The sequence below is a fragment of the Calonectris borealis genome, chromosome 29 (genome assembly GCF_964195595.1).
Source record: "Calonectris borealis chromosome 29, bCalBor7.hap1.2, whole genome shotgun sequence".
NCBI lineage: Eukaryota > Metazoa > Chordata > Aves > Procellariiformes > Procellariidae > Calonectris > Calonectris borealis.
In genome coordinates, this window is record NC_134340.1 from 1,461,603 (window position 1) to 1,487,512 (window position 25,910).

The following is a 25,910-nucleotide window of genomic DNA, read 5'->3' on the forward strand; positions in this document are numbered from 1 at the left end:
GTGTGCCCCCCCCATGCCCCGCCGCCCCCCGCTCCCAGCGAGCACACGTACATTAGCCGGCCTCAACTGATGTCAAGGCGCCGTTAATTGCCTCTCCTCGTTACAGTAATAGCTCTAATCACTCATAACGATTTTCACATCCCAGGGTGGCTCAGCTGCCCCCCCCCACTCCCCCATCCCGGGGCTCCATTAAGGTCAAGCCCACCCGCAGCTGGGGGTCCGCTGTGGCCACCTCAAAATGGTGCTTCCCGGAGCAGGGCTGGGCACCGAGGCCGTGGGGTCTACGGGTGCGGAGGGGTCCAGGCTGGGGCCGTCGGGGCCGGGGACCTGGTGTGGAAGTGACCCCCCCGTCCCCGATGCTCTGAAATAAGGTGTCCCCAAGGGCGGCAGGGAAATGTTGCTCGGGGACACTTCAGCGGCACTTCAGCTGCGCCTCAGCGCCGAGGTGCCTTCGCAGGCCCCCCGAGACCCCCGGTGCCGGAGGGGACCGGGACCCCCAAGTGCACTTAGGGGCAGCCGGGGGCTGCCCGGGGTCCAGCCAGCGCTCAGCCCCCCCAAGACCCGCAGTGCCGGGATGCAGCTGCATCCCCAGCCCTGATGTCCCCCAAAACCATCCACCCCATCCTTGGGGGGAACCCCAAAACACATGGCCTATCCCCTTAGGGGGGACCTGGGGTCCCCTTAGGGGCTTCTGGGTGGGGTGGGACCCCCCAGGGAGCAAACCCAGCCCTGGTGGGGTCCGAGCCAGCATCATTGGGGAGCAGGAGGGCGGCTCGGCCGGGGTGGGACCCCCTTGTGCAGGATGCGGCCGTGGACCACCAGCGGCTCTTTGCAGCTGCATTGGCTGCAAAAGGCAGGATTGGGCCCGGGACCCCCCAACCCTCATTAACCCTCGTTAGCGGGGCCAGGCCGCGGTGCCGCTGGGGCGGGCAGCTTTGCCAGGGAGCGGAGCCGTTAATTACCTCATTGCCAGAGTCCATTACCGCTCCCCCCGGAGCGGGTGAAATGGAGAAACTGCGGCAGGAGAGAGGGGGGGGGGGGGGGGGGAATAAAATCAATCAGGGCTGAACCCTTCAGGGAGAGGGGCTGGGGGGGGCTTAACCCTTCCCTGACCACCCCAAGGGGGAAACTGAGGCACGGCTGCCCCGTAGGGGAAACTGAGGCACGGCTGCGGGGAAGCCCACCTTGCTCGGGGGGGGGGGGGTGACCACCGCGCCCGGTCCCTTTTGGGGCGTTGGTCTGCGGCAATCTGCGGCGCGGGGCTGGAAAAGCTCAAGGTTGTAATCTTGTTCCTTCCTCAAATTAGATAAGAGGAAAAAAGGCCATAAATCAGCGCGGGCAGCGATTGGAGAGACCCCAAGGAAGCAGGTTGGGGGGCTCTGCCAGCCGGGCTGCGCTCGAGCGGGGCCGCATCCTGCCCACGCCAGCTCCCCACATCCCAGGGCTGGACCCTCGGCAACGATTTAGGGTCAGACGGAGGGACCGGAGCCCCGGGCTGGGGGCTGGATCCAGCCCCGCTGCGGGATTTGGGGATGGATTAAGGCTGGGAGCCGCGGGGAGCTGGGATGGCTCCGGTTTCTTCCAGCTCTCGTTGTGCCGCATCCAGCCCCGGCCACCCGGCACAGCCACGCCGGCCCCGAGCCCCTCGGTACCCACCGCGGACCCCCCAGCTGCTCGCGCCTTGCGCCGTGCCTCAGTTTCCCCTGCGACCCCGTTTTCCTCCTGCTTATCTCGGGTCACGGTGGGTAACAAAGGAGCTGCCAGGGCCCTGCCTGCGCTGCCTAATTAGCCAGATGAAATCAATTCAGCTCCATTACGGTCAGATCCAGGTCTCGACCATTATCAAGGCGGCCGGAGAGCCCGGGGAAGGATGATGGAGTGGACGCTACAGGGCATGCGATAACCCCCTGGCTCCGAGGAGGGGGTGCAGGGAAGGGAGGGCTTCGCCCTTTGACAGGGTGGGCTTTGTGAGGTCCCATCCCACCCCCCCAGACCCCTTGGCAAGGGCACCCAGGGGTCTGGGCCGGGGTGAGCATCCCTGGCGGGATGCTTGAGGTGGTCCCCATGGCACAGCCAAAAAATCCATCTCTGGGCTGGGGATGGGGACGTCGGCTCTGCAGCCCGGGCACACGCCATCCCCGCATCCTGGGCCCGCATCATCCCTGCATCCCAAGATCCTGGGTACCCACCATCCCTGCATCCCGGGCCCACATCATCCCTGCATCCCAAGATCCTGGGCACACATCATCCCTGCATCCCAGGATCCTGGGTACCCACCATCCCTGCATCCCGGGCCCACATCATCCCTGCATCCCAAGATCCTGGGTACCCACCATCCCTGCATCCCAGGATCCTGGGTACCCACCATCCCCGCATCCCAGGCACACGTCATTCCCGCATCCCAGGATCCCGGGTACGCATCCTGGGATCCCTGGGGCAGCACACCCCCTTCAGCTCTTCTTCCCCTAGCTGGAGTCTCCCTGCTCCAAAAAGCCCCTCTTTCTCCCCAAAAGCCCTCCATCCCGCCCCGTGCCCGGCGGACACCTCGGAGCAGGCGGGTCCCAGCGCGGGGGAGAGATGGACAGTTTTATTATCAGCCGGTTTCGCTGCAGAGCGGGCGAGCGTGGGGCGTCCCCAGCGGCTGGGGACCGGGACGGGGGACGAAGGAGCAGCCAAGCCACGGGGTGCCCCCAATCCCCCCGGAGAGCCGAGCCCCCCAGGTTCCCACCCAGCGCTGGAGGGGCTCTTGGCTTTGCCCCCCCCAGAGCAAACCCACGTTAGCCGAGCGCCTCCGCCCCGGCAAGCCGGGGAAACGCCAAGGAGCCGGGCGGCACGGCCACAACCCCGGGGGGTCCCCCATCCCAGCCCTACAGCCCCCCCATAGGGGTGGGCTGGCATTTTCCGCTATAAATAAGGTTTCAGCCCTCTCCCCCCGTCGGGGCATCAGTCCGGGGGGCTCACATTGGGTGGGGGGAGAGGGGCTGGACCCCCCCCCCCCGAGCTGGCCTGGCAGGGTGAGCCATGCCCCCAGGCAGCGGGGAGGGCGGGGGGGGGGGGACAACGGGGAGCGGAGAGTGGGTGGGGGTCCCCTCTCAGCCCAGGATGTCCAGGTAGACAGGGGGGGTCTTGACGAGGGCCTGGAGGCGGTTGTGGATCTCCTTGATGGGCCGGCGCTGCTGGGGCTCGCGCTGCCAGCAGCTCTGCATGATGGCGTAGACCTCGGAGGGACACGTGCGGGGACGCTCCAGCTCCCGCCCCTGCGTGATGCACTCGATGGCCTGCGAGAACCAGGGACGGAGATGGAGCACACCCCCTCCCCGGGTACCCCCATGGGGGTCTGCCGCCATCCTCATCCCCCCCCCCCCCCCCCCGCCGACTCGCTCACCTCAGTGTTGGAGAGCTGGTACCAGGGCTGCTTCCCGTAGGTGAAGATCTCCCAGAGCACCACGCCGAAGCTCCAGATATCGCTCTCGGTGGTGAATTTACGGTAGAGGATGCTCTCGGGGGGCATCCAGCGGATGGGCAGCATGGTCCTGCCCCCCACCTGCCCGCAGCGGGGCCGTCAGCGGGGCAGGGACCCCCCCATTTCTCCCCCCCCCCCCAGCCCTAGCCCTGCTCATTAAGCACGCCTCAAACTAGATATAAAGAAGATAATTTTTACGCTGAGGGTGGTGAGACACCGGCACAGGTTGCCCAAGGAGGTGGTGGGTGCCCCATCCCTGGGGACATCCAAGGTCAGGTTGGACGGGGCTCTGAGCAACCTGATCTGGTTGAAGATGTCCCTGCCCACGGCAGGGGGGTTGGACCTTCCAACCCAAACCAGTCTATGATTAAATATGGATGGAAACGGGTTGGGAAGCAGCAGCTAAGAAAAAAAATTGAGCGTCGTCCCCCCAGCCCATCGCGGAGCTGGAGGGGAGGGAGGGGGCAGCTCACCAGCCCGCTCACCCGGTAATAGTCGGTGCTGTAGATGTCCCGGGACATGCCGAAATCTCCGATCTTCACCACCAAATCGTGGCCCACCAGGCAGTTGCGGGTGGCCAGGTCCCGGTGGACGAAGTGAAGGGAGGCGAGGTAGACCATGCCCGACGCGATCTGCGTGGCGATCTGCAGCATGTGGCTCAGCGTCAGCTGCCCGCAGGGCTGGCCCTGCCCCTGCTCCAGGATCTTGGCGTCGGGGCCGTGGGACCTGCCGGGGGCAGAGGGGCTGCTCGGAGCGGGGGACGAGCGAGAGTGGGGGGGGGGGGATGCGTATGGGGTGGGGGGGTGCAGATATATGTGGGGGAGAGGGTGTGCAAAGGTAGGGGAAGGGCCGGGAAGGATGCGCACGTGTGCGTGCAGACGTATGCACGTGTGCCAGGGAAGGAAGCGCACGCGTGTGGGCGTGCACACAGGGGAAGGGCGTAAGTGTGCACACACGCCAGGGAAGGGCGTGCATGTGTGTGTGCATGCAGAAGGGAAAGGCATGCACTTGTGTGCACGCATGCCAAGGAAGGGTGTGCACGTGTGTGCATGCACACAGGGGAAGGGCATGCATATATCTGCGCACATGCCAGGGAAGGCGTACACGCATGCACACAGGGGAAGGGCATGCATGTATCTGCGCACATGCCAAGGAAGGGCGTACACGCATGCACACAGGGGAAGGGCATGCGTAAGTGTGCACACACGCCAGGGAAGGGCGTGCATGTGTGTGTGCATGCAGAAGGGAAAGGCATGCACTTGTGTGCTTGCACACAGGGGAAGGGCACGCAAGTATGCGCATGCATGCCAGAAAAGGATGCGCACATGTGTGCACACGCACAGGGGAAAGGCGTGCACTTGTGTGCGTGCACGCCAAGGAAGGGCATGCACATACGTGCACACATGCCGTGGAAGGGCGTACACATGTGTACGTGCACACAGGGGAAGGGCGTGCACATATGTGCACAGATAGCAGGGACAGGCATGCACTTACGTGCATGCACGCCAGGGAAGGGTGTGCACATGTGTGTGCACGCACAGGGAGAAGGCGTGCACATGCACAGGGAAAAGGTAAATGCTTGTGTGCACACACGCCAGGGAAGGGTGTGCACGTGTGTGCATGCACACAGGGGAAGGGCATGCACATGTGCATGCATACACATGTGTGCATCCTTCCCTGGCATGCATGCACACAAGGGAGAGGCATGTACTTGTGTGCGTGCATGCCAAGGAAGAGCGTGCACACATGCATGCACAGAGGGGAAGCACATACGCAGATGTGCGCACATACCAGGGAAAAGCGTGCACAGGCGTGTGCATGCACAGGGGGAAAGCGTGCACTGGTACGTATGCATGGGAAGGGAAGGGTGTGCACACGTGTGCATGCACACAGCGGAAGGGTGTGCCCATGTGTGCACAGATGCCAGGGAAAGGCACGCACATGTATGCACGCACGGGGGAAAAGTGTGCACTTTTATGCATGCATGCCAGGGAACAGTGTACACACGTGTGCATGCACACAGGAGCAAGGTGTGCACACGTGGGCATGCACAGGGGAAAGGCATGCATGGGCGTGCACACGGGGGAAGGGCCTGCACATGTGCGCACACATGCCAGGGAAGGACGTTTACACGCGTGCACACGCGTGGACCGTCACGCCGGGGAAGGCTGCGTGTCAGGGGGTGCTGCGAAAGTGTGACGGCGCGTGTGAAACGGGGCGTGCGAGGCGGGCCGGGGGCCAGCACAGCTCCGGCCGCCTCCAGCCGCTCTGCTTTTGATGCCGACCGCGGCTGACAGCCGTGCCGGGGCGACCGCGGCCGGGAGCTGGGGGGGTTCTGCTCGGCAGAACCATTAATGCCAACTCCCATAACAATAATCATAAAAGCCACGTCTCCGAGCTCATCGCGTGGCCACTAAAGCGATGCCTCTGGCAGCCCCCCCCCCCTCGTCTAGCAGCAATACCTGGGGGGGCAATCGAAAAGTCTCTGCTTATTCCAGCTGATGGCCAATCTCTCTCTATTTAAGCCTCTCAGACAGCTAATCTAATCAATATTGCAAGGAGGGCTGCATTAGCAGGGAGCAGGCTGGCTGCGCTGATGGAGCAGCAGATGGGGGGGGCGAGGGGGGGGACACAGGACCCCCCCCAACCCACCTGAGGAAGCGGTTGAGGTCGCCGTGCTTCATGTACTCGAAGACCATGATGAGGGGTTCGCCCTCGGTGCAGACGCCGTAAAACTTGACGATGTGTTCGTGTTGCAGCACCGTCAGCAGCTCGGCTTCGCGTTGGAAATCCAAACGGGTGCTTTCCGTCACCTCCTTCAGCGCCTGCTGGCACACGGCGTCAGCGCGGCACTGACCCCCCCGCCCCGGGGCCACCCCCCTCCCCCCAGCATTGTCCCCCCCCCTCCTCACCTTCACGGCCACCAGCATCTTCTCCTGCTCCGGGAGGAGGTTGTAGCACTCGGCCAAGAAAACCTTCCCGAAGGCGCCTTCGCCCAGCTCCCACTTCAGCACGATGTCCCGCCGCTGCACGTGGTGCACGCCTGGAGGGACCCCCCAAAACCCATCAGTGACCCCCTCCCAGGTTGGGGATGGGTGCGTGGGAGGATGCTCGGGGACCGCAGTCATCGTCGTGTGTGTCATCTCCCCCCCCCAGCCCTTACAGGCATCGCAGAAATACTGGGGGTTCTCGATGAAGTTGCTCTTCAGCCCCTCCAGTTTGCTCTCGGCCGAGGAGAGGGGGCTGCTCCCCAGGTTCATGAAGTGCAGGGACATGGCCAGGTCGTCCTCTTGGGCCAGCACCGCCGAGCCTTGCGGGGACAAGGACAAGGCCATCGGGGGGGTCCCACGGCCCCCCCCCAGCCAGCGCAGCCAGTGCCAGGCTTTGCCGAGCATCCCCCCGCCCCGGCCGGCCCCCGGGGGCCAGGCAGCCCGATCAAACCCATTTAGAGGCTGAATCCATTCCAGGAGTGAATTAGCAGCTGCTGCCCGTGCTGCCGGGGGGGGGGACCCAGCACCCCTCCACGGTCCCCACCCACGGTCCGGTCCCCACAGGGACCATCATCCCACACCCATGTCCCAAGCCGGGTACCCGGCATGGCCCCGGCCACCCCGCGGATGTGGGAACCGGGGTGTCCCCGTGCGGCGGCTCAAATCCCAGGCGAGGCGGGGGGGGGGACTCACGGTTAATGCCGAACTTGGACCGGCGCCCGCACTTGTTGAGGATGATGAGCATGACGGAGAGGAAGAGGCAGGCGAACACGGCCAGCGCCACGGCCACCGAAACCTAGTGATGGCAGGGACGGGGCTTAGGTTGGGGTCCCACCAGGTCCCTTCTCCCAGCCCTCGTGGGGGCTGAGATGGCCACAAGTCTCCGGAGCTGCCCGCGGGGGAAACTGAGGCACCGGGACTCTGCCCATCATATGTCCCCATCCCACTTGGCTCTGGTTCGGCTGTCCCCTAAGGATTTGTCCCACCCTCCCACGGGTGTCCTGGTCCCCCCAGCCCAAACCACGGAGCATCCCCTCACCCCGAACGTGTGCTCGTCCGTCGTCTCCACGGGCCCCTCCAGGGAGCTGTTCCTGGTGCCTGGGGCAGGGAGAAGGGCGCAGGGTGAGCGTGGGGCAGGGGGTCCCCATCCCCTGGGGTGGTCCCGGCAAGGGGTGGGGACCGGGATCAGCCCTGGTGGGGGGGAATGCACGGTTTTGGGGAGGGGGGGGCTGGGGCAGGGGTCTGTGCCCGGTCACTCACCCAGTGGAGACAGAGACACTGGTGCAGCCCAAAGGGAGAGAGAAAGGAGAAAGACCCGTTATTCCCCTGGCGAGAGCACCCCATCCTTCCCCCCACCCACCCCTGGGGAAACTGAGGCACATCGGGGCTCGCTCAGAGCCAGATACAACCCGTTTCGCCCATCAATGGAAGGAGAGACACGGCGTATCTCCTCCACCGAGACCGGGGAGCCCCCAAGCAGCCCCCCCTTGCCCGCTGTTTGCCGGCACCTACCGGGGATGGGCTCCTCGGGGCTGAAGCTGAAGGGGTTTTCCATGAAACGTCCCTGGACGCTGCGGGCGGCGAAGCCCAGGGGGTTGCGGACCAGGAGGGTGTAGTTGCCGTTGTTGACGTGGGTGGGACGGTTGAGCTGGAGGCAACCGTGGAGGACGGTGGAGTTGTGCTCGTACTCCACGATACGGGTGTGGATGTAGGGTCCCTCGGTCAGGACCGTGCCGTTGAAGAGCCAGTGGATGCTGGGGACCGGATTGCCGTCCACCGAGAAAGGGATGCACCAGAAGTGCTGGGGGATGGCATCGTGCAGGAGCAGGATCACGGGGGGGACTGGGGGAGACAAGAGTCGGGTGGGTCCCCGAGCCGGACCCCTCACCCGGACCCCACGCCAGCCCCCTCCGGGTTGCTCACAGGTGACATTCAGCATCACGCTGTCCTCCGCCGGCCCTACCGCGTTCTCCGCCCGGCACGTCAAGTCTTTGTGGTTGAGGTTGGAGGAGACGTTGCTGATCTCCAAGACGATCTCCCAGTCCGAGAGCTGCGGGGAGCATCGGGATGGGGTGAGCAAAGAGCCCCCCCCGAGCTGTGCCAGCCCCTGCATCCCCCCCCACGCCCACCCCACCAGCGAGAGGACGCTGCGGTGGGGACGGTGCTGCCGGGATGGTCTTGCCTTGGTGACGACGGGCAGCTCGGGTCCCACCTCGGGGAGCACCCATGCCCCGGTGGCCGGTGGCTCGGCGGCGATGCGGCAAGTGAGGTTGACGCTGTCCCCTTGGCGCAGCACCACCTCGGGGTGCTCGATGCGGACGGTCGGGGGCTCTGCCGAGGAGAAGGGGGGTGAGCGGAGCCACCTCCCCGCCGTGTCCCACGCTGTCCCTAGCCAGGTGGCTCAGGGACAAACCCAGCACCCAAACCCGGTGGGGGTCCCCTGCCACGTACCGCAGGCGCGGAGGGGCTGGCTGCCCAGTGGGACCAGCACGCTGCCCTCCCAGCAGCCCAGCGACTGGTTCCCCAGCTCGGCCCGGCTCCCGTTCTGCCAGAGCTGCAGCCAGCGGAGGCCGCAGGAGCAGTTGAAGGGATTTCCCACCAGGATGCTGAGATGGGGCAGGGAAGAGGACGAGGGCTCAGCCGGGCCATACGCAGGTGTATACGGCCCCGGCGGGGGCAGCCGAGGCAGCCCCAGCCCTGGCTGCACTCATCCTGCACCGAGCGGTGCTGGTGCCCCCAGATACACCCAGGGCCAGGCGCCGTGTCACCCCTGTCCCCGTCCCCACGCCCGTGGCTGTCAGAGCCGCCACCTCGCTGCGTCCCCAGCCCTGTCCCTGCCTCCGCGTCACCCCGGGGGTGCATCCCCAGTGGGGGGATGCTCCGCACCCGCCTTCCCCCCCGCTCTTCCCCACATCGCTCACAGCTCTTGCAGGGGCAGATGCTGGAAGGTCTTCCAGGAAAGGCTTTGCAGCGCGTTGGAGGAAAGATTCCTGCCGGGACAGACCCCGTCAGCCACCCCTTCCCAGCGCAGACCCCCCTCCCCCCTCACCCCACCCTTGCAGAGGGTCTGGCCAGGGCACGGGGCAGCACCGGGGCCACCGCTGTCACGCCGTGACCAAGCAAAACCACCTCCGCCAGCGTGCCACCAGCCTTCAGGCACCTCCCTGCGAGGGGGGAGCCCCACGCACCCCAGGATAGGGTCCCCCCCCCTCTTGCTCTTGGGGTCCCCTCCCACACCGGGGCGACACGGAGCTCCCAGGGGGGCCGGCAGCTGCCCGCACTCCTGCCCTCGATCGATGGTTTCCCACTCAGCGGCGGAGCCCCACGCAGCCCCCCCGGCCCGGCTGATGTGCCGATGGGCAGCGGGACACCATCGATCCTGCCCGGGTGCGGGGACCAGCCACCCTGCGCCGGGGCCAAGCGCCCGCGGGGATCGGGGGGGAGGGCTGAGCCCCAAAACTGGGGGGGGGGAGGGGGATATGCGGGAAGGGGGGGGGATACTCACACATGGCTCAGCCTGGGGGTGTCCTGGAAGGCGTCGGCAGAGATGTGGTGCAGCCCCGACCTGGAGATGGTGCTGGGGGAGGGAAGGGTTGAGCACCCACACTTGGGGACTCCAAATCCCCATCCTGGGAGCTCCCCCCTTTACCTCCCTGCAGCTGGATCAAGCTCTGGGGATCCCCCATCCACCAGCCCCCCCCCATTTCCCTATACAGGGACCCCACCCCGGGGTGCTCACAGGCTCCTGAGGTCTCGCAGCATCCTGGTGTCAGCCTGGGTCAAGGTCGTCAGCGTCTGCTGGTTCTCGATGACGCTGGAAGGCAAACGAGGGGGGATCGGGGGAGTAGCCCCAGGACATCCCCCCCCCACGCCAGGGGCTACCGGCAAAGCATGGGGTGAGGGGAGTAGGGGGGCCACAGCTCTTCCCCTACCCAGGCTGTGCCTACACTACCCCACGCCAGCCCACGGTTGGGGACGGGGACAGGGACGGAGCTGAGCTGCCCCGCTGTGCCTCAGTTTCCCCTGGGCAGACAGGGATGAGCTGGGAAGGGGGGGCCAGGGATGGCAGCCGGCGCATGCCGTGCGGGGCCGGAGCTGAGCCACCGCGGTCTCACCCAGAGAGCGAGTTTGGCAGGTCTCAGCCCCACTCCCCCGTGGGTCCCCACCTTTCCTCGCACCCCACGGTGTCCTGCAATGTGACAGGGGGCACCGACTGTCCCCCCCTCCCCTTTTCCCAAGGCAGGGGGTGAAGGAAAGCCTCTTTGGGAGGGGGTGTGGGGTTTTCCCACCTGCCCCACCCCAGGGGCTGCTCCTGCGAACCCCAAATTGTCAGGGGTTAGTTGGGGATTCAGACCCACACCGAGGGGGTTTTGGTCCTGCTGACCCCCGTGGGGGGGTCCCTACTGCCACCCCCACGGACGAGGATGAGGGGATGGGAGGGACGAGGGAGGCTGGGGCAGCGGGATGGCCGGGGGTCTCTCGGGGGACCGCCATCCCCACCACCACCCACCCCACCCCGCCAGCCAGCGAACAAAGAGCTGGCAGCGCCCCGCGGCGCAGCATCCCCCAGCACGTGGGGAAACTGAGGCACGGAGACATGCCGCAGCCAGCCCCCAGCAATGCGGCACGGCCAGGGTTGCGGCGGGGGGAGGACCCAGGAGTCCAGGCACCCCGGTATCACCCAGCACCCTGTACCTCCCCCCCACCCAGCACCCTTCTTGCCTCTGCTCGCTCCAGCCCTCCTCTCCCCACCACACGTCCTGGAGCAGGGGGATGAGCAAGAGCAGAGGAGATCCCTCAAATCAGCAATTTCGGGGTGCCCCCCCCTCAACATCCCAATCCACAGGCCCCAGGGCAGGATGACAGCCCTGCCAGGGAGGGGGACGAGGGGCTCAATCCCTCCCTGCACCCCAGCCCTGCCCGCCATGGCATGGGTGCTCCCTGCTGCACCCTCAGCCTTTCGCTCCCACTGGTATCGCTGCGGGAGGGGGCGACGAGCTGCCCCCAGCCCCTCACTCCCTCCTTGGGGGGATGCAGCAGGGACCTCCCATCTTTGCAGCCCCCAACGCCTCCCGCCAAGCAGCCCCGCTCCCCACAGTGATCCCAGCCCCGTAGCAGATCCAACCCCACCGCCGCGGTCTCAGCCCTGTAGCACTCCCTGCTCCATCACTGCCCCAGCCCAGCCCCATCGCCCCGTCCCAAGCTCCATCATCCCCAGCCCCATCGCCCCCATCATCGCCGTCCCCCAGCCCCATCACCCTGTCCCCGAGCTCCATCACCCCCAGCCCCATCACCGCATCCCTCAGCTCCATCCCCCCCAGCCCCTCTGCCTGGTCCCCGAACTCCATCACCCCCAGCCCCTCCACCTGGTCCCCGAGCTCCATCACCCCATGCTCCATCACCCTGTCCCCCAGCCCCATCACCCCCAGCCCCATCACCGCATCCCTCAGCTCCATCACCCCCAGCCCCATCACCGCATCCCTCAGTTCCATCACCCCCAGCCCCTCCATCTGGTCCCTGAGCTCCATCACTCCCAGCCCCATCACCCCCAGCCCCCCTGCCTGGTCCCCGAGCTCCATCACCCTCTGCTCCATCACCGCATCCCCCAGCCCCCCTGCCTGGTCCCCGAGCTCCATCACCCCCGGCCCCATCACCCCCGGCCCCCCAGCTCCATCACCGCATCCCCCAGCCCCACTCACACGTCGGTGAAGCCGCCGGTTCCCAGCAGCCGGGCCAGGCTGCTCACGGTGCCGGGCTCCCGGCAGAGCAGGGCACCGGCCCGGGGGCAGCGGCAGGGCCGGGGGCAGGGACCGGCAGCGCCCGGGGCGGGCAGGGGCAGCAGCAGCGCGGCCAGGCAGAGCCAGGCGGGCAGCGGCGGCATCGCGGGGCCGGGGCCCGGGGCCGGGGCCGGGGCCGGTGCCGCCCTCCCTCGCACTTGCCCGGCAGCCCGAGCACGGGACCGTGCAGGGGCTTAAAAGCAACGGAGGGACCGGCCTCCCGGGAGGGGCCGACGGCTCCCCCCGCCCCGGCACCGCCCCCGCCCCGGTCCCGGAGACCCCCCCCGGCCCGCGGGCGTGACTCACCGGCACTCGGAGCCCGGGAAGCCCCCGGTCCGGCGGGGGGGGCTCGGCCGCAGCACTGCCCGGAGCCCCCCGACCCACGGAGAGGGTGGCCCGCCACACACGGGCACCGAGCAGGGCTCCTGCCTGCACCCTGCCTAGACCCCTGCACCCTGCCTGCACCCTGCCCAGACCCCTACACCCTGTCTCCACCCTGCCTAGGGACCCGCACGCTGCCTAGACCCCTGCACCCTGCCTAGACCCTGCCTAGACCCCGCCTAGACCCCTGCACCTTGCCCAGACCCCTGCACCCTGCCTACACCCTGCCTAGGGACCCACACCCTGCCTAGACCCCTGTGCCATGCCTGCACCCTGCCTAGACCCCTGCACCCTGCTCAGACCCCTGCACCCTGTCTGCACCCTGCCTAGGCACCTGCACCCTGCCTAGACCCCTGCACCCTGCCTAGACCCCTGTGCCGTGCCATGCCTGCACCCTGCCTGCACCCTGCCTGCACGCCAGCACCCTGCCTGCACGCTTGTGCCATCCATACCTACACCCTGTCTAAACACTTGCACCCTGCCGGCACCCTGCCGGCACCCTACACCTGCAGACCTGCACCCCACAGCCCCAAACCCGCCCCCCAACCCCACAGAGCAGTGTCCCGGTACCACACTGGGGCACACGCATGCACACGCATGTACACACGCACACGCACACACCCCCTCCAGGACCTGGCTGCAGCCCAGAGCTGGCTGTACGTAGGGGACAGGGGACGTCACACCAGCACGGGGCCACCAAGAGCCCCCCAACCTGTCACACCCCCCTGGACCATGCCCCCAAAATCTCGAAGCGTGACGGGCTTTTCCCCCAGCACCCCGTTATGTTGTGGTGCAGAGAGGCTGGAGACAGGGGGGACGTTTGGTGACACAGTGGCCCTGTCCCCAGCTGTCACCCCCGGTCAGGACCCTCCTCCTCCTCCCTGGGAGGCAGGGCACAGCTGGTTTGCACCCGCCGCCCTCCCTCCATGGGTCCCCATCCCCACCTGGCTGCTGCCTGTCCCCGAGCCCATCCCAAAGCACCTTGGGGGTGGCTCATCTGTGCACTGAGTTTAGCACGTTCTCAGCCTGCGTTACTCCCGCATGGCTCAGCCCCAGGCCCATCTCCCACACCAGCCCCCAGTGGCACCCATGGGGCCACGGTCCCCCCCTGGGGTAACCCTCCGTGAGACCCCCCTGGCCACCCCCGGCAGCCCCCCCCGGCAGAGTGGGCCAGTGGCTGCCGCCCACCACGTCCTCCCAAATTCCGCTGCTTTGACATTTTTCCCCAGAAACGCCCCCAGTTCAGGCACCGCAGGGCAAAACCGCAGCCGGGGCGTGCAGGAAGCAGATGGGACTGGCGGGGGGGTGGGGGGGGAGCGGAAAGCCCCGTGTGCTGCCACCCCCTCCCCCTGACCCCGACAAACCAGGCACCGCCACGGCCGAGCTTCGTCCCCCTTTATTAGCGCTCATCCCACAGCCACAGATTAGACAGTGAAGCCCCTTCCGCGGACCAGCACGGCCCTGACACTGGTCCCAGTGCCCGGGACTGGGGGAGGACAGCCCCAGGTGTCTCCCGCTGCAGGGCTGCCCCGTGCCTCAGTTTCCCCACCTGTAAAAGGGGGGGGGGGGGTCGCGTTACTGACCTGTTTGCTGGGCAGCTGGGGAGAAGCGGCAGAGGCAGGGGGAACCCCAAACCCCAAACCCCGCTCCTCATCCCCAGAACCCCATTTCCCCCCCTCCAAAAAAAAATTAGAAAAGACCGGGGTGATCTCCTTCTGAGCAGCAGCCCCCTGCTCCCTCCCCCCGATTTGGGGCACCCCAATTTATTCCCAGGGGAAATGCACCCCACGGAGCATCCTCGCTTTGCCTGCCACCCCCTTCCCAAGGCACCCCTTGGCCTGGCCCTTGGAAGCAATAAATAACGCGGGGGGGTCCCGGTGGTGGTGGGGGTGGCCAGAGGAGGGCAGGGTGGGGTGCAGAGTCCGGCGCGGGTCCGAGGACACCCCGCGATTCAGAGTCAGGCTGTCCCGTTGGGGAGCCGGCCGGGGCTGTGGTCCTTGCGGGTGGGCAGGGGGGACGCGGGGGGCTCGTCCTCTCCGGGGGACTGATCGGACTCGGCGTCGGAGGGTTCGCCCGAGCCGCGCCGGCGGTTCTCGGGGCTGTAGAAGAAGGAGAGGGTGCGGAAAGCGGGCGCCATGTGGTCCTTGATGCTCTCCAGGAGCTGGACGAAGGAAGGGCGCTGGCGCGGGTTCTGCTGCCAGCACAGGCACATCAGCTCGTGGCTGCGGGAAAGAGGGTGCCCGCTGGGTTTGGGGGGGGCCCGGCACCCCACGGCCATCCCAACACTGCAAAGACCAGAGGCCAAGGTGATGGGCTCCATGCCGGTTTCCCCCCACAGCCTCTCCCGCAGCAGGGTGGGGGTCCGGAGGGGGATCTCCCCCCACCACTCACAGTTTATTGGGACAGTTTTCGGGCCGTTCCAGGACGCCGTTGTCCATGACGAAGCGCAGGACCTGCTCGTTGGACATGCCCTGGTAGGGCTGCTCGGCCAGCGTGGCGATCTCCCACAGCACCACGCCGAAGGACCTGCCGGCATGCCGCCGCTCAGCCGGGGAACGTTCCCCAAATCCCCCCGGGCTCCCCCCACCCCAACACCTACCAGACGTCGGACTGCGTGTTGAAGATGCCGTCCTTGAGGGCCTCGGGGGACATCCAGCGGACGGGGAGCAGCCCCTTGCCCCCTTTCCGATAATAATCCGTCTCGTAGATATCCCGGGTCATGCCAAAATCTGGTGGAGAAGGAAGAGGAGGAGGAAGAGGAGGAAGGCGTGAGCACCAGGAGATGTGGGGCTGGCAGCAGGCCTGCCCACCGTTGCCCACCCACCTCCGATCTTGACGGTGAAGTCCTCGGACACCATGCAGTTGCGGGCGGCCAGGTCACGGTGCACGAACTTGTTGGCGTTGAGGTACGCCATGCCGTCGGCGATCTCCCCCGCCATCTGGATCATGTCCTTGAGCGACGGCGGCGGCAGCCCGGGGTTGTTCTGCACCATGCACACAGAGTCAGGGCTGGGGGGGACGCATAGGGACCCCCCTGGGAACAAGGTGGGTGCCCCTTCGCCCATGGGGCACTGCGGCACCCAGCCAGCCCCTCACCTCAGCATCAGGCCTGAGTGAGCGCAGGTAGCTCTTCAGGTCCCCGCGCGTCATCAGCTCCATGATGACCAAAGCTGGCTGGCCCTGGGACACGACACCGAGCAGACGGACCTGGGGGGACAAATGGGGTGGCACATGAGCGTCCGGACTCCCCGTGTCCCCTCCCTCCTCTCTGGCCGCCCACCTACCACGTGGTGGCACTTGAAGGCTTTCATGACGGAGGCCTCATTGAGGAACTCGATGCGCTCCCGCATGGTGGCCAACTCGTTGACCGTCTTCAGGGCCACCTTGGTCTCCTCGCCCTCGGTGGCCAGCCCCAGCGCCAGCCCCTCATACACCATCCCAAAGGAGCCCTGCCCCAGCTCCCGGATCACCGTGATCTTCTCCCGTGACACCTCCCACTCATCGGGGATGTACACTACGGGGCGAGGGGGGACCACTCCATCACCATCCCCATCCCCACCACCGTCACCACCCCTGTCACCATCTCCATCCCCATCCCATCTCCATCCCTATCCCATCTCCAGCCCCAGTTCCAGTCCCAGCCCATCCCCATCTCCATCCCCATCCCATCTCCATCCCCATCCCCAGCCCATCCCCATCTCCATCTCCGTCTCCATCCCCAGCCTCATCTCCATCTCAATCCCCAGTCCCAGCCCCAACCCCAGCCCCATCTCCATCTCCATCTCCATCCCCATCTCTATACCCATCTCTATCCCCATCCCATCTCCATCCCTATCCCATCTCCAGCCCCAGCCCCAGCCCCAGCCCATCCCCTTCTCCATCCCCATCTCCATCTCCATCTCCATCCCCATCTCCATCTCCATCCCCAGCCCCAGCCCCAGCCCATCCCCATCTCCATCTCCGTCCCCATCCCCATCCCCATCCCCATCCCCGTCTCCATCTCAATCCCCAGCCCCATCTCTATCCCCATCTCCATCTCCATCCCCATCTCTATCCCCATCCCCATCCCCATCTCCATCCCCATCTCTACCCCCAGCCCCATCTCCATCTCCATCCCCAGCCCCAGCCCCAGCCCCATGTCTATCCCCATCTCCATCCCCATCTCCAGCCCCATCTCTACCCCCAGCCCCATCTCCATCTCCATCCACAGCCCCAGCCCCAGCCCCATCTCTATCCCCATCCCCATCCCCATCTCCATCTCCATCTCCATCTCCATCTCCATCTCCATCTCCAGCCCCAGCCCCAGCCCCAGCCCCAGCCCCAGCCCCAGCCCTGCCGGCATGGCCCCAGCAAGGGAAGGGGCAGCAGACCCCTGCCCATCCCTACGTACTGTCCGAGGCACTGAAGTACTCGGGGTTGACGGAGGCGTAGAGCGTCCCACTGGGGTACCCGTCGTTGCTCCTGCGAGGAGTGGGCATCGCTCAGAGGATGGGGGGCGAGGGCACGATGCCACCTCCCCACGACCCTTCCCCAGCCCTGGCTCGGCTGGATCCGGCCCCAGCCCAGCCCTGGGGGTGCAGGGGGGGTCGCTACCTCTTCTTGTTGTAGAAGAAGACGAAGACGGCGAGGCAGGAGATGAGCACCATGAGGACCACGGGCGTGACGGTGAGCAGGACGTAGAAGCTGCCGGACTCCTCCTCGGCTGCCGGGAGCAGACGGCCATGGGCCAGGGCCCAGGCACTCATCCCACCCCACACGTTGTCCCACCACCACCACTGGGCCAGAGAGGGGGAGCCCCCAGCTCCCCAGACCAGCAGCACCCACTGATCTCTGGGTGTCCCTGTCCCAGAGCATCCCCCAATCCCTTAGATCCCCCAATCCAGCAGCATCCCCTGATCCTCCAGTGTCCCAGTCCAGCAGCATCCCCCGATTTCCCAGCTCCCCAGTCAGCAGCATCCCACATCTTCAGCCTCCCAGTTCAGGAGCATCCCCTGATCCTCAGCCTCCCAGTTCAGGAGCATCCCCTGATCCTCAGCCTCCCAGTTCAGGAGCATCCCCTGATCCTCAGCATCCCAGTCCAGGAGCATCCCCTGATCCTCAGCATTCTGGACCGGGAGCATCCCCTAATCCCCAGCATCCCAGCCCACCAGCATCTCCCAACCCTCCATCTCCCCAGCCCACCAGCATCCCCCAATTCCCCAGTGCCCTGATCCAGCAGCACCCCCTGACCCCCAGCTCCCCGGTCCCACAGCCCCCCCTCCCTGCCTGTCCCATGGCCGGGGACCCCGCTGGCATCTCCCCTGTCCCCCGTGGGTACCTGGCCCCAGGATGTAAAACTTGACGAGCCCCGTCCACGAGCCGTTGCCGGCCAGCGAGGTGGCCCGGACCTTGGCCGAGTAGTTCCCCGGCTGGAGCAGAGCCAGGTGGACCCCCCCGTACTTGGAGTAGCGGTGGCGGGAGACGCAGACGACGGTGGTGACCTCCTGGAGGGGACAATGGGGGGGGTGGCGAAGGGGGCTTCATCCCCCCCCAGCCATGCACAAGCCTTATGGGAGGGAGATGGGATGGGATGGGATGGGATGGGATGGGATGGGATGGGATGGGATGGGATGGGATGGGATGGAATGGGATGGGATGGGATGGGATGGGATGGGATGGAATGGGATGGGATGGGATGGGATGGGATGGGATGGGATGGGATGGGATGGGATGGGATGGGATGGGAAGGGATGGGATGGGATGGGAAGGGATGGGAAGGGATGGGAGCTGTGCCCCCGTAACCAGACCTGGCAGGGCCGGGCAGGGGGTCCTCACCTCGCTCTCGCGGCTGTACTTGATCTCGTACTTGAGGATGAGCCCGTTGGGGTTCCTGGGCTCTTCCCAGCGCAGCAGGACGCTGTTCTTGCCGGCCGGCTCCCACGTGACGTTACCGGGAATGTTGTCAGCTTGCACTGGAGAGGGGCACAGCAGGGGTCAGCTCCTGGGGGCATCACCAGACCCCAACCCGCTGCCAGTCCCCCATCTCAAAGGCGCCAGGACCCCAGAGCATCCCAGCATCGCCGAGGCAGGGTTTGGGAGGGGGGAGGCTGCCGGGACGTACGCTCGGGCATGGTCCTGGCAAAGACGAAGGTGGCGGCGCTGCAGCCCACGGTGTGCGCGGCGTGGTTGCAGGCGTGGATGTCGATGCGGTACTCGGTGAAGTGCCGCAGCTGCGACAGCACCGCCCGGTCACGCACCACCTTGTCCTCGAAGATCTGGAAGTCAGGTTTGGGCTCGCCCCCGGCGTGGCTCGGGGCCGGTGGCTCCGCTGAGGAGGTGTTGGCCGGGGATGTGACGGCCATCACGTCCCTGCGCCGCTTCGGGATCCTGCAGGAGATGGGGACGGGAGGTGGTGGGGAGCCAGGACACCTGAGTTGCCCCCCAAAATCGAGCAGGGGAGGGGAGACCCTCCAGCCTTTTGTGGTCCCTGCTCACCTCTGCGGGTTCTTGTTGATGGACGTCACCTTCCAGGGTGGCCTGAGACCGCAGGAAATTGATTAAAGGATCTGCCAGGAGCAGCCACCGGACCCCCCACCCAGGGCAGACCCAACCTGGGGGACCCCCCCCTGACACGGAGACCCCTCCAGATGGCACCTGGGGATGATGATGGAGTTGTGGAGGAAGTTCTCGAACTTCTTCTGGAAGGACTCGGCTTCGCCCTCCATGCGGAGCTGCCCGTCGGCGGGACGGCAGGGACAGCACCGCTCCTCCGCGTCCTGCTCCACCTCGGGGCCGTCCCCGTCCCCGAAGCGGGTGTCCGCGCTGCTGGTGGGCAGCTTCAGACCTGCGGGCAGAGACAGGCAGGGCTGGCAGCGCTGCCGGAGCCCGGCTCGGGGGGAGCATCCTCATCCCACCGGTGTCTCTGGCTGCTGCGCTCAACCTGCCTGCACTGTCCCTGCCCGGCAGCCCTGCCTGCCCTGCCTGCCCTGCCTGCCCTCACCTTTGTGGCAGTAATCGTTGACGTAGAGCTCCATGTCCTCGGCCAACTGCTGCCACAGGACCAAGTAGTAGGTGATGTTGCCGTTGCGTTGCGTGGGCGGCTTCCAACGCACCACGATGTGGGAGGAGGAGTTGGACATGGAGATGACGTCCCTGGGAACCGTCGGGGCTGAGAGGACACGGGGGTGTCAGTCTGTCTTTGGGGGGCCACCACGGGCATCCCCGGTCCCCTCGCCAGCCCCTTACCCGCCGGCATGGTGCGGATGTAAACCACCTCGCTCTGCGCCCCGTAGTTGCGTCCTTCCTCGGCGGTGGTGAGGGTGATGGCGCGGACGAAGATGGCGTATTGGGTCCAGGGGCGGAGGTTGAGCAGGGCCACCCCCGGCGCCTGCTCGCTGCTGAGCGGCAGCTCCACGTCCAGCACGTTCCAGCTCTGCGCCCCGCAGGCGTCCTGCCCCACGTACTCTGACACGTTCTGGAAGGGTCTGCCCCACACCGGGCATCGGGGGGGGTCCCGGGACCCTCTCCCGGCCGCACACCCCGCCCTGAGGTCCAGCAGCCCACCAGCACACAAGGACATCATGGGGTCCCCAAGCCCTCTGCGATGGGGACAAGTAGGGGACAGGGACCACTTACGACTCTTTGTAGTAGACGATGAAGCTGAGGAGGTCCCGGTACTCGGGGGGCCGGTACCGCTCCCACTTGAGGAAGATGCGGTCGGACTCGGTGACATTGGAGATGAAACGCAGGGTCTGGGTCTTGCCTGCGGAGGGGTGGCAGGGTTCGGGCAGGGGGTCGCGGCGCTGCCGGGTGTCCCCGTCCCCGTACTCACAGGACGCCCGGTCCCCGTTGGTGCGAGGGTTGATCTCCGCCTTGTTCTGCCGCCCCTTGGTGCCCGTCACCTCCTCCATGCGGTAGATCTCAGCCAAGCACAGCTTGGGGTTGAAGGCGAAGTACATCTTGCCCACGGGGATGGAGAGGACATGGTGGCTCCAGTCCCAGAGCTGCTGCAGGTTCTGATTGTCCAGGACGTACAGGGTGTAATTCCTGGAGGAGGAGACGTGGACGGAGGCGGTGGGCACGGGCACCCCCAAAGCCACGTGTCCCCCCAAAACCCACACCCCCTCCTCACCCGTCCACCATGGAGTCACCGCGGATCAGCTTGAGGTTCTTGAAGAAGGACAAGGAGACGAGGGCGAAGGAGTGCTTGATCTTCAAGAAGCCCGTGATGGTCTCGATGAGCCCCAGGCTGCTCTGCAGCTCCGAGGCCAGGTTATCTGGGGACAACCCGCGGGCGTGAGCTCGGGGAGGGAGACACCCCCCCATTAATTCACCCTGCAAGGGAGAAGACCCCCCTCCTTCACCCCCCGCACCCCGCAGCAGCTCTCCCAACCCAGGACGGGTTGCGGAGGGGGGGCCGGATCCGGCACTCACAGCCCCGGCGGATGTTCACGATGAGGTTGCCCTCGACGAGGGTGCAGCCCCCCAGCTCCTGCGCCGCCCGCGTCGAATCGATGGTCTTGGTGCCCACCTTGCACTCCTTGGGGCACAACCCCTCGCATTTGTGACAGAAGATGCTGCGGGCAGGAGGAGGGGGACGGGACGTGAACCGGACACCGTGCCACCACTGTGCCCGTACCGGGGGGCACCGGGGACCCCCTCACCTGCTCTCGTTCCTGGTGTAGCCCGAGGGACACTCGGAGAGGCACTGCCGCTGGTGGATGACGAACTTGGAGGCGTCGCGGGGGTTGTCGGAGACCTTGCGGAGGCTGGCGCAGTACTCGGCGGTGACGCAGCGCCAGCCCTCGTACTCGTAGGTGCGGGACGGGCAGGAGGGCAGGCAGTGCCCGTTGAAGTGGAAGTGGCGGCAGGCGACGCAGGCTCGGTTGTCGCGAGGTCGCCCGCAGCCCCCCAAGCACTCGGCGTGGCAACATTCGCCCGCCGCCGTGCACGCCGAGCCCGCGCCGCACGGGCACACTGCGGGGAGAGAGCCGGCGCCGGGGGTGAGGAGGGTCCTTCGGGCGCAGATCGCCCGGTCCCGGGGCAGCGCGGCAGGGCAGGGGGTTTGGGATTTGCTCAGGGGTGAGAGGGAAGGGCTGGGGGGGGGCTGCTGGCACCCTCCGGCCCTGGGGGGGCAAGGGGAGAGGGATGGAGGGATGGAGGGATGGATGGAGGGATGGAGGGAGGAGGGACGCAGGGATGCAGGGATGGAGGGACGCAGGGATGCAGGAATAGATGGAGGGATGCAGGGATGGATGAAGGGATGCAGGGATGGAAGGAGGGATGCAGGGATGGAAGGAGGGATGCAGGGATGCAGGGATGGATGGAGGGATGCAGGGATGGATGGAGGGATGCAGGGATGGAAGGAGGGATGCAGGGATGCAGGAATAGATGGAGGGATGCAGGGATGGATAGAGGCATGCAGGGATGAAGTGATGGAGGGATGCAGGGTTGCAGGGATGGAGGGAGGGATGCAGGGATGGAGGGATGCAGGGATGGAAGGAGGGATTGTAGGAGGGATGCGGGGATGCGGGGTTGCAGGAATGGATGGAGGGAGGGATGCAGGGATGAAGGGGATGGAGGGATGCAGGGATGGATAGAGGGATGCAAGGATGAAGTGGTGGAGGGATGCAGGGATGGATGGCGGGATACATGGTGGGATAAAGGGATGGAAGGATGCAGGGATGGATGGCGGGATGCAGGAATGGGTGGAGGAATGGAGCAATGGCCAACGGGTGAGCGAACGGACAGACGGACAGGTGGGTGGATGGCGGCTGTGTGACCAGCGGGATGGGTGGATGAAAGGCTGCAGGGACAGACGGCAGGACGGACGGATGGAGAGGGTGAGGCTCAGCCCATGCTGAGCCCCAGCTGCCCGGTGCAGCCGGTGCCGGGGCAGCAGCCGGGGTTACAGCCCCGATAAGGATCTGTGTTGATAGTACATATTTCATTACCAGGTCTCCTGTTTACAGCAAACGAGCCGGGGAGGGGCCCGTATTTACCTCGCCGCTGGGAAAACATGGCAGCCGGGAGCTGACCTCTCCTCCGGAGGATGATACAGCGCGGATCCGGTTACCTCCACCACGCCGCCGGCGCGGCACGCTCCCGCCGGCAGGGAAGCGACAGCCACATGCCGGGGCTTGCCATCCCCTTGCAGCTCCACCAGTGCTTCCCCAGTGCCCTCCCAGTTTACCCCACAGCCACCACGGTGCAAACCGGCACCATCCCGGCAAAGCAGCCGGCATGATCGAGCCCCGTGCCGCCGGCACCCACCTTTCTGGCAGTAGCTGGATGTCCAGCAGCGATAATCCAGCTGCCCGTTGACGCTGGTCTGCACACACGGCTTCTCCACGTCCAGGATGCCCGGACAGACATCGGCACACTCTTCGGCCAACTTATTGCCGACGATGTAGGTGTTGTCCACGGCGTCAGGCAACAGCAGCCCCCAGTCGATGGTGGAGAGGTGGCAAAGCTCCTGGTTGCGCTCGATGCGAACCGAACCGCGCAGGACGTGGCCCAGGCTGTGCAGCCCCACGTCCCGCAGATGCGGCATCTCGAAGATGACCAAGGCGTAGCTGAAGAAGAGGTTGGTGCCGCGGATGACGGAAAGGTTGGGGAAGAGATCCCGCAGGCTCTCCAAGCCGTAGACGCGGAAAAGGAGCAGGTACTCGGTGATCATGAGCAGGCGAGGGAAGCTGAGCCCCCGAAAGTCCTCGGCGCCCGTGGTGAACATCAACAGGATCTGCAGGTTGCCCTCGATGATGGAGCAGTTCTCCAGCTTCTGGAGCTGGGAGACGTCGTTGCGGATGTCCATGCTGCCACAGACTGGGGTGGCGAGAGGGGGACGCCGTGGGCAGCGGGGACGGGGCAGCTGCCCCCCTCACCACCACCCAGGGCCCCCCCCCCCGCACCGCTGCACCCATCGCTGGGGCCGCAGCGACGCTCGGGGCGGGGGTTTAATGTCCCAGCCCTGCCTGTCAAACGCAGCTGCAATTGGTTTGGGCGGCCGGGGAGACGCGAGCGGCTCTGACAGGCGGCCGACGCGCCGCGGCTCTCCGGGGCACGACGCGTCCGTCGGCGCGGCGAGCGGTGATGCTAACGAGGTCTGGCTGCCCGGGCGGCCGTCTGGCCCCGTGTCAGCCCCGGGAGCACGTCCCAGCCCCGCTGCCCTCCCCGGGGGGGGGTCCGGCTGGGGGTGCAGAGGGCTTTCCCCCTTCCCCGAGCTGTGGGGCAGCCGGGGAGGGCTGACAGCATCCTCCCCACCGCGCGGGCGCGGGCCGGCAGCTCCCATGAGGTCATTCCCATTAACTCCCATTGCCGTCCCGGGATTTTTCCACCCGGAATCCCCTCCAGGCAGGGAGCGGGAGCATCGGAGGCGGCACGGGGCCCTGCTTCCCGGTCCCGGTGGGGATGCAAGAGCCGGGATGAGCCGGTGGCTTCCCACCGGCGGCATCTCCAGCCTGAAACCTGACGCCAAGTTATGGTGGAAAGAAGCCGCTGAGATCCCAACGAGGGATTTACTGTAAACACCCGGAGTAAACACGGCCGGCTCGGCGTGTACCCTAAACACCAGGCACCGCCGGCACCCCGGCTCGGCCACCCGTGCCACGGAGACCCACCGGCACCCGGCACCCGGCTCGCTGGGGCGGTCCAGGTCCCGGTGGGGGTCCGGGTGCGCGGTTCGCCCCTCATCTATCCGCAGCCAGCCTGGGCCTGTGGCTTGTGGCCGTAGCCGGCGGCGGTTTTCCCCTCTCGGTGTCACTCATTAACCGCCGGCACCGTGGCCCTGGCAGCTGCCCGCGGCGGCAGGATCCCGCAGGCAGACGCGTGCCCCTCGCCCGCAGCCCCGCACCGGGGCTCGGCCGTTTGCAGGGGGCTGGTGCCGGCCGGGGGGAGCCCTGGGTCCCCTGGCCGCCCCCCCGGTGAGGACACGAGGGTCCCCTCCATCCTCCCGCGGGACCGAGGGACCGGCCGCGGGTGCAGCACCGGTCCTGGGGGCTACAGCCCCCGCTGCCCTCCCTGACCTTGGCAAAGTCACCCCGTCCCTCTGCCGCGCGAGGGGACGGGGGTCCCCCATGTCCCTGGGGGGACAGAGAGGGGACAGGGGTCCCAGGTGGGAGCAGACACAGCGAGGCGCGGCCCCCGGGCAGCTCTCGGCACAGCCCCAGCGCTGGGATGCTTCACCCCCCTCCTCCATTGCTCCCACACCCCCACGGTGCTCGGGGAAACTGAGGCACGGAGCAGCAGGGAGAGGGGAAACAGGACAGACGGACAAACCCTGAACCCAGCCCTCCTGGTGCCCCCAGCCCCCGCCAGCCAGCGGAGCTGGGGCGGGAGCCCAGACGTCCCCCACCATGGCTGTGAGAGGTGGGACCCTCAGCGACCCCCCCTCCCCGCTGTGCCGCCCCCTCCCCAGCCGTTTTCCATCCCCGTGGCAGCGCTGGGAGCAGCGGTGCCGGCCCCGGCTCCCACCCAGCTACGATTTTCCACCATCCCGGCTCCCGGCGGGGCCAAGCGATCGATGCCCCCGGCTCCAGCCGAGCCCCCCACCATGCTCCCCTCTTCCCGTCCCAGCAGCGGGGGGGGGGGGGGGTCCCCATGCTCTGCCCCTCCTGCCCCGGATGGGGGGTCTGCAGGGGGGGAAACTGAGGCAGGGAGCACCAAAAGAGCTTTGCCTCGGGGTTCGGCTCTTGCAAACCCCCGTACACGGGCATCGCCATGCAGCCCCCCCACCCCAGAACTGCCCCCCGCCTGAGCAAGCACCCCCCCACCCTGCTCCCAGCCACCCCCTTCCAGGCACTTACTTTCGGAGGGGGCCCACACGGGGGGCAGCGGGAGGGGACCAAGGACCAGCAACATCACCCCCAGCCGCAGGGCACCCAGCGCCCTCGTCCCCATCCCCGAATGGGACCCCCGGGGTCCCATCTCCGTCCCTGCTGCACCGTGTCCAGCCCCGCACGCCGTGTCCGGCCGGCACTCCCCGCCGGCACCCGCGGCACGCCGGGATAGGGGTGGCCCCCGTGGCCCTCACCCAGATCCTGCGGCCCCTTCACTTTTGTTTTCGGCTGCCGCACACAAAATATTTAGCCTGACAACTGTCAGGGCCAGGGCCAGGGCTTGTTTGGGAAATAGAGAGGGGGAAAACAGGGCGGCCCCCCCTGTGCCGGAGCGGGCCGGGAAGGAAGGGCTGCCTCCTGCCTCAGTTTCCCCAGCTGGAGCAGGAGGATCCAGGTTGCTCCGGCATGGGGATGCTGGGAAAGCAGCCGAGCACCGACGGAGACCCCCCCCCAGAGTGGCACAAAGGGGACGACTCAAGGGTCA

General features: G+C 66.8%; 2 protein-coding genes across 2 annotated transcripts; both read right to left on the bottom strand.

Moving 5' to 3' along the window:
- Window positions 1–3,092: 3,092 nt before the first annotated feature.
- Window positions 3,093–12,334, bottom strand: NTRK1 (neurotrophic receptor tyrosine kinase 1). Its single transcript, XM_075133510.1, has 17 exons — window positions 12,153–12,334; window positions 10,193–10,267; window positions 9,959–10,030; window positions 9,375–9,443; window positions 8,905–9,059; window positions 8,636–8,784; window positions 8,377–8,503; window positions 7,966–8,295; window positions 7,714–7,731; window positions 7,493–7,551; window positions 7,147–7,249; window positions 6,627–6,773; window positions 6,376–6,506; window positions 6,116–6,288; window positions 3,949–4,189; window positions 3,386–3,544; window positions 3,093–3,278 (listed from the first exon to the last, which is right to left on the bottom strand). The coding sequence occupies exons 1-17, from the start codon at window positions 12,332–12,334 to the stop codon at window positions 3,093–3,095; spliced, it is 2,376 nt and encodes a 791-aa protein (XP_074989611.1).
- Window positions 12,335–14,568: 2,234 nt separating this feature from the next.
- On the bottom strand, window positions 14,569–25,487 carry INSRR (insulin receptor related receptor). Its single transcript, XM_075175952.1, has 22 exons — window positions 25,394–25,487; window positions 22,863–23,414; window positions 21,254–21,566; window positions 21,024–21,166; window positions 20,722–20,866; window positions 20,422–20,636; window positions 20,226–20,352; window positions 19,836–20,074; window positions 19,591–19,758; window positions 19,245–19,434; window positions 19,086–19,127; window positions 18,712–18,977; window positions 18,426–18,562; window positions 17,929–18,094; window positions 17,205–17,313; window positions 17,002–17,072; window positions 15,896–16,125; window positions 15,708–15,818; window positions 15,436–15,595; window positions 15,211–15,340; window positions 15,003–15,137; window positions 14,569–14,833 (listed from the first exon to the last, which is right to left on the bottom strand). The coding sequence occupies exons 1-22, from the start codon at window positions 25,485–25,487 to the stop codon at window positions 14,569–14,571; spliced, it is 4,008 nt and encodes a 1,335-aa protein (XP_075032053.1).
- Between the last annotated feature and the right edge of the window lie 423 nt (window positions 25,488–25,910).